The sequence below is a fragment of the Podarcis liolepis genome (assembly GCF_965112155.1).
Source record: "Podarcis liolepis genome assembly, chromosome: 13".
NCBI classification, from domain to species: Eukaryota; Metazoa; Chordata; class Lepidosauria; order Squamata; family Lacertidae; genus Podarcis; species Podarcis liolepis.
This window is the reverse complement of record NC_139573.1, coordinates 30655270-30662273: the sequence shown is the minus strand read 5'-3', so window position 1 is coordinate 30662273 and position 7004 is coordinate 30655270. Positions and strand designations below refer to the sequence as shown.

Below are 7004 nucleotides of genomic sequence, written 5' to 3'. Positions count from 1 at the left end.
TTTTGTGGGATGCAAATATTTTTTTCTCTCTCCCTGGGAGAAACTAGTCACACTAAGGCAGGATGCAGGTCTGCTGCAACAGCTTCTGTGCCAGGACTTAGGGTTGTGGGTGAGTTTGTCATCAAGCATAATGCTTACAGCATTGCACATTTATTGGCTAATTCAGACCCTCAGTGGCAACTGATGGAGGAATATTTAGAGAGGCACAGGCCCCAGCCTCACTGCAAGAGCTCCACTGCCCCCTTCCATTGCATCAGTACAGTCATACCTTGGAAGTTGAATGTAATCCATTCTGGAAGTCTGTTCAACTTCCAAAACGTTCAGAAACCAAAGCGTGGCTTCTGATTGGCTGCAGGAAGCTCCTACAACCAATCGGAAGCCACGGAAGCCCCATTAGACGTTCGGGTTCCAAAGAACATTTGCAAACCGGAACAATCACTTCTGGGTTTGCTGTGTTCGGGGGTCAAATGTCCGATTACCAAGGCGCTCGGGATCCAAGGTACTACTGTATTGCTTTTCCACACTGCAGCTTTTCATAATCCAAGTGAGCTCCCCCCCCCCACACACACACACACTTCCCAGCAATCAACGATCTCTGCGGAAGTGCCCTGGGGCTGATTCACACTGAAATGCGGGCAGGTGCCCTTCTTGTACTGAGCAGTGCGAATTTGTTAAAAACGGAGAAAACAGCTTTATTCAGATTCACGACATGCTATTAAAATGAGGAGCAGCTGTTAAACACCGAGATGTGATTGTTACATGTCATTAGGACTGAAGCAGATTAAAGGCTGTCGACTCAAATCTTTACGGGTGCAGAAGGAGTCAAACACACGCTTATCGTTTTGCAAACACATGTAGGTGCGCTGATCAGCGCACAGCTCTCTCATCATCTCCAGGATGTTTATCCAGAAGAAGGGAGGAGGGAGAAGCCTCTTCTCAATAACTAGATGTGTTTCGACTTGCTAGCCTTCAGCAGCAGCGTAACTCAAGAGGTGTACACAAATCACAGCAGAGCAAATCATCTTATCTTCCAGGCTCGCAAATATCCGTTCGCTCCCTTGACAGAACAGCGCTTACGGCAAACCAGATGTCTTCATTGCAAGTGCATATCGCAGTTCAACGTGCCACAGCCCACCTGGGCACTCGTGGCAAACGTTCTGAGCCACAGGCTCGCCACGCTGCAATTTGGGCTTCAAGATGCATGTTGCAAGCTGCTTTCACTGTGGTTGCCTGGGCAATGGCCCTCGGCCTGTAGCAGAGGGAGAGGAACGGGCCAGAGCGAAAGAGGCACTAGATTGCTGTGGCTTCTACTCACCCTGCTGATGTTGCCACTTGCTCACCCTCCAGTAGAAATAGGCCAATCTGTCAATTTCTCACCGTTTTTCATTTTTACAATCTTAAGGACGGTTCTTCACTTTTCCATATCATTTTGCTTGGTTTTTTTTTCAAGGAAAACACTTCAGCATTTTAGTGCAAAGTAATCCAAATATGTTAGGGACGCAGGTGGCGCTGTGGGTAAAACCTCAGTGCCTAGGACTTGCTGATCGTATGGTCGGCGGTTCGAATCCCCGCGGCGGGGTGAGCTCCCGTCGTTCAGTCCCAGCTCCTGCCCACCTAGCAGTTCGAAAGCACCCCTAAGTGCAAGTAGATAAATAGGTACCGCTTTATAGCGGGAAGGTAAACGGCGTTTCTGTGCGCTGCGCTGGTGCTGGCTTGCCAGAGCAGCTTCGTCACGCTGGCCACGTGACCCAGAAGTGTCTTCGGACAGCGCTGGCTCCTGGCCTCTTAAGCAAGATGAGCGCGCAACCCCAGAGTTTTTTCTTGTTTTTTCTCTTTTTTTCTCTTTTTTCTCTTCTTATCTTTTTTTTCTTTTTTCTTTTTTCTTGGAATCTTACATTCAGTTCTCTACATTTTTGACATCAGTTTGCATTTTTTAAAAAAAGACCTCATGAAAATTTGTCAGCGTTGTAGTGCCAACTTATCATAATTTAAGCATCTTTGTATGAATCCCCCCCCCCAATATACACATTTGTGCAAAGCAATTTCCCCTAATATAATGCATTTGTGGTGGGGGTGTTTCACTAATATATATGCATTTCTATGCCCAGCTATATGCAATTTACTTGGCTGGAGCTCCGCATCGCAAAATTCGGAGAAGTATGAATTTAAAAGGATGCCGTGTTTCAGTTTGCCATCTTTCTTTCCCTCAGTTGTACTTTCTGCCGAAGATCTTGTGCAGCCCATTTTCACATTATCAAATGGAGGGGGGCAGCTGATAAGAAAGTGTCATTCCTAGCTCTCAGATTCTGGCCCCCAAAATGCGAACAAATATCTCAGTCCCACAGATAGCCGCAAACCCTTGAAAACCACTCGATTATTGTTCAACTGGGAAATGCCGTTCAAACCACTAAGCAATGTGATCATTATTTATCGATGCCCAAGAGAATATGTTTTGCCACATTATATAGTTAGGGGAAGGGGGAAAAACTGCACTGAAGTGAAGGTTTTGCAAAATAACAATAGGGTTCGGTTCAATTCCAAGTGCATTGGGATCAGAGGGTGAATCAAAAAGAATAATGTTTACTTTGGGATTGAACGTTTTAAAAGCCAAAGAGATGCAAAAGAGGGAATTTGATTGCTTTGTTCTTCTATATGCATGATGTTCTCAGAGAAGTGCTACTAAATCATTATTAGTACCCTGGTGATCCATATGTGAATTGACTTGCCCTCTTCTTAATCACAGATTAAAGAGAAATTCTTGAGCTTGCTAGTGTGAATTTATAAATCCAATCAGCTCCTGGGACTTGCAAAGACAGGCTATATAACAAATTAAGTTCTCAGATCAAAGTGGGGTTTTTTTAAAAAAACAAAAATAATAATCCAAGAAGCAATTAATAAATCAAGCAATTGGCAGCGTTGAACCAAACCATGACAAGCTATCTGAGATCCGTTTTTCTACTAGATTAAAACAGTATACAAAAGAACCCTCCCAAATTTAAGAGTTTAGTGCTTGTTTCGTTTATACATGTCGCTTTGCTTGGCGTCCTCTTTCAGTTGAGAGAGATTTTGCCTGGGGGCTTGAAATGTTGAAGAGAATGCAATATAATAACCAAACTTAAAAGAGAAAGAGGAGGTGGAGAGAAAAAGCCGAAAAAGGGTTTGCTCATCACAATTTCAAAGATAAAAAGGAAAGCAAAACATGTTTTGGCTCCATTCCATCTGGGATTCTGGCATAATATAATAACCCAAGGATACATATTTCTGCAGAGTTGGACCTGGTAACATTTTTTTTTTAATTAGACAGAACAATTATCTAATTATGAAGGCACTGACTTGGCAAAAGCATGCGCCGTGCCAGGACGGGGCGGAAACACACAGCTAACACCACATATAAGCCTTAAAAGCCCACCAACTCGACACACTCTTTCTAATCTGCTTGCCTTGCTTGTTTCACGGGACAGAATCTTCCTCTTGCTCAGACACCATGGCTCTCTCTGTCCACACTGGCTCTTCCCGACAGCTCTCCTCGTACAGTGTTGGCGGCGGGGGCGGTGGGGGGTCTGTTAGACTGTCTAGCGGCGTAGGGTTTAGCGGCGGCTCCAAATTTGCCGGAGGTTACTCAGCAGGTGGTTACGGAGGAGGAAGCCTGAGTGGAGGGTATGGAATGGGCTTGAGTGCAGGTCTGGGTGGTGGGTATGGAGGGGGCTTGGGTGGCGGTTTCGGGGGCGGCCTTGGCGGTGGCGGCGGTGGCTTTTCGAGCGGATTTGTGAGCAGCATGGGCGGCATGGGCGGCGGCTTTGGGGGAGGGGATGGGGGTCTCCTGAGTGGGGATGAGAAGCAGACCATGCAGAATCTCAACGACCGCCTGGCGAACTACCTGGGCAAAGTCCACGCTCTGGAGGAGGCCAACACAGAGCTGGAGCGCAAGATCAAGGAATGGTACGCAAAGTACAGCACTCCAGACACCAGCCGAGACTACAGCAAATATTTTAGCATCATCGAAGATCTTCGGAACCAAGTAAGTGATCGGGGTACTTATGCAAAGTTTTCTGACTTGGATCAATGCTTCGTCCAACAAGAACAACTTTCTGTGTTCCATATACAGTGGTACCTCAGGTTAAGAACTTAATTTGTTCCAGAGGTCTGTTCTTAACCTGAAAATGTTCTTAACCTGAGGTACCACTTTAGCTAATGGGGCCTCCTGCTGCTGCTGCGCCGCCGGAGCACGATTTCTGTTCTCATCCTGAAGCAAAGTTCTTAAACCGAGGTACTATTTCTGGGTTAGCGGAGTCTGTAACCTGAAGCACCTGTAACTTGAGGTACCACTGTATAGGAAAATAGAAAGCTGCCTTATAATGATTCCAACCATTGATATATCTACCTCAGCATTGTCTACACTGGCTGGCAGCAGCTTTCCAGGTTTTTAGCCAGAGGACATTCCCAGCCCTACCTGGAGATGCTGGGATTCGAACCTGGGACTGTCTGCATGCAGAGCAGATTGCTCTACCCACTGAGCTACGGCTCCTCCCCATTAAGTCTCAGAGGGAGTATAGTCTGCAATATTCCTCATAGTCTGCAATATTTCATTGGTGAATTGCCCCCCTTAGGCATCTGAACGTTACATGTGCTTTACTGGCAAGATCTTAATACCCTTCTCAGCAGAGCCTTAATCTCTGGATATGTGTCACTGTCCACACCCCTCCTATCACGTAATTAAATTTGCGAAGAAATTAAGCGAGTAGTAACCGATTATCACGAAAATTCATCAGCATCTTTGTGCGGATTTTGCCTAATATACACTTCCCTACAAAATGATTTCCCCTGATATAATTCATTTCTATGTGATTTTAACAAATGTGTGCATTTTTCATCATGCTTTTCCCTACTGTATGCATTTTCGTGGCTGGAGAACTGCAGTGAAAAATTCAATTAAGTGCAAAGTTTGAAGGATGGCTGTGTTTCAGTTTGCACCCTGCCTTGGAAAGTGCAGATTTGGTGGATTTGCCTTTAAATGTGGACTCAATCCAGTTTCTTCCCCCATCCCTAAAAAGGGGGGACATGGCAGAATGCATCAAATTACACATGATGAATTGGAAGTGGATGGGAAGACTTCCCCCTCCACCATCATCACTTTTATAACACCAGGACCTGGAAGCTGAATGGTGAGGGATTCAGGAACAGAGAAAGAATTCCTTCGTACAACACACTGCTATCGCAAGATGTGGCAAGTGTTGCCAACAGGGATGGTATTAAATAGGGGCTGGAGAAATTCATGGAGAAGAAGGCTATCAATGGCGAATATTCATGAAAGGTCTATAGTCATTGCCTGTACTCGCAAAGGCTGTGTGCCTCTGTATGCTGGTATCTGGGGAATCAGTAGGGAGAGTGTTGTTGCTCTCATGTCCTGCTTTGGGGCTTCCAAAGGCAGCTGGATAGCCACTATAGGAACAGAAGGCTAAACTAGACGAGCCTTTGGTCTCATCCCACAGGATTATTGCTGCATTCTTCTGGTTGCCTTTTGTGACTCCTCTTCCTTCTCCTCCCAATCTTCCTTTCTAAAAATGGTTTCAAAAGAAATGTCCGTGTCACTCCACTCTATGACCTTGGTGTAAAGTGTCCAAGAAGAGGAACTAGGGATGGTGGTGATGTTTGGTTGTTGTTTTCCCCTAAAAAGTACTGCAGCTATCTTTCCTATGTGTTCCTTACAGATTGTGAGACACACCATTGAGAATGCTGGGGTTGTTCTGCAAATCGACAATGCTCGGCTGGCTGCTGATGATTTCAAACTTAAGTAAGCATCAAATTCTGGGCAAGGGAAAGGAAGGAAACAGAAACCCCAGCACCTCTGTTGTGCACCTTGCTCCTGCCTCATTCCCAGCTTTTTGAAGGCCAGCAGGAAGCAGGAAACCATAATTTGCCACAATTCTGAAATCTCATTCTTACGTTATCTTTGAAGGTATGAGAACGAATTGTTCCTGCACCAGAGTGTGGAGAGTGACATCAATGGCCTGAGGAGAGTCCTGGATGACTTGACCATGACTAGGTCCGACCTCGAGTTGCAGATCGAAGGCTTGAATGAGGAGCTTGCCTACCTCAAGAAGAATCATGAAGAGGTAGATAGAAACATGCCTCTTAAAATGCTGTGCCGCATGGTAGCAAGAAGGAGAGATGCACTTTTAGCCTTGAATAGGGGTGTAAGAAGGCATCATTCCCAATTCCACCTTGCATTTGTCGCACACAGCACTGTTTCCTTTCTGCTGCAGTTCATCTTCCACCCCAAACTACATTATTCATCTCCTGATCCACCATGGCGGGATTATTAATGGACATAAATTGCATTGTCATTGTGTTATCCCACCATGTTCATTTCAATGCAAAGGAAAAACTATGCAAATTGGGCGTAATCAATTCCATATGATAGATGGATTTCCAACAAGTAAGAGAACATTGGCCATTTACACTCCCAGTTCTGTTTTCATTGGAATTCTCTGACACCCCGACCCTGGAAGCAAATAGTTTTAGCCTCACCAAGCCATATGGGAGAAACAGGGCCGACAACGCATATCTCACTCAACCCAGGCATGATGTGTGGGGCAGATCAGTGGCGAAAGGAAAACAGAGAGACAGAGCAAGAAGCTGTTCATCTAAAGGGAAGAAGGATGCCTTCTTATTTTGAAATCTTGCTTTTAGAGAAACTGCACTGTATTATTAGTGAAGATGGCAAAATAACATTAAAATAAACAAATGCATTGCTTTGAAGTGGTTAGAAATATATGCAGTGCTGACCGGATTTACCAAAGGGAAAGGCTCTCCTAATATGCATTAAAAGTGGTCTCAGACTGCTACCATATGGGAAAGTTTGTTTGCTTTCAGGGTATGGCTGCCATGCGTCCAGGTTTTCCCAGACACATCTGGGAATTGGACTGTCAAAATGGTGTCTGGGTGGATTTTTGCCAAATTGGCAAAATATCCAGGAAAACCCGAACGTATGGCAACTAGGGTGA

At 45.2% G+C, this 7004-nt stretch overlaps 1 protein-coding gene across 1 annotated transcript in view; it reads left to right on the top strand.

Moving 5' to 3' along the window:
* The first annotated feature begins 3401 nt into the window (after window positions 1-3401).
* The window catches only part of LOC310692554 (uncharacterized protein), a 28804-nt gene continuing 25201 nt past the window's right edge, over window positions 3402-7004 (top strand). Inside the window, exons 1-3 of the mRNA XM_083473502.1 lie at window positions 3402-4018; window positions 5709-5791; window positions 5957-6113. Coding sequence (XP_083329628.1) covers window positions 3485-4018; window positions 5709-5791; window positions 5957-6113 — 774 coding nt within the window. The 5' untranslated portion in view covers window positions 3402-3484. The remainder of the gene's footprint in view (window positions 4019-5708; window positions 5792-5956; window positions 6114-7004) is intronic.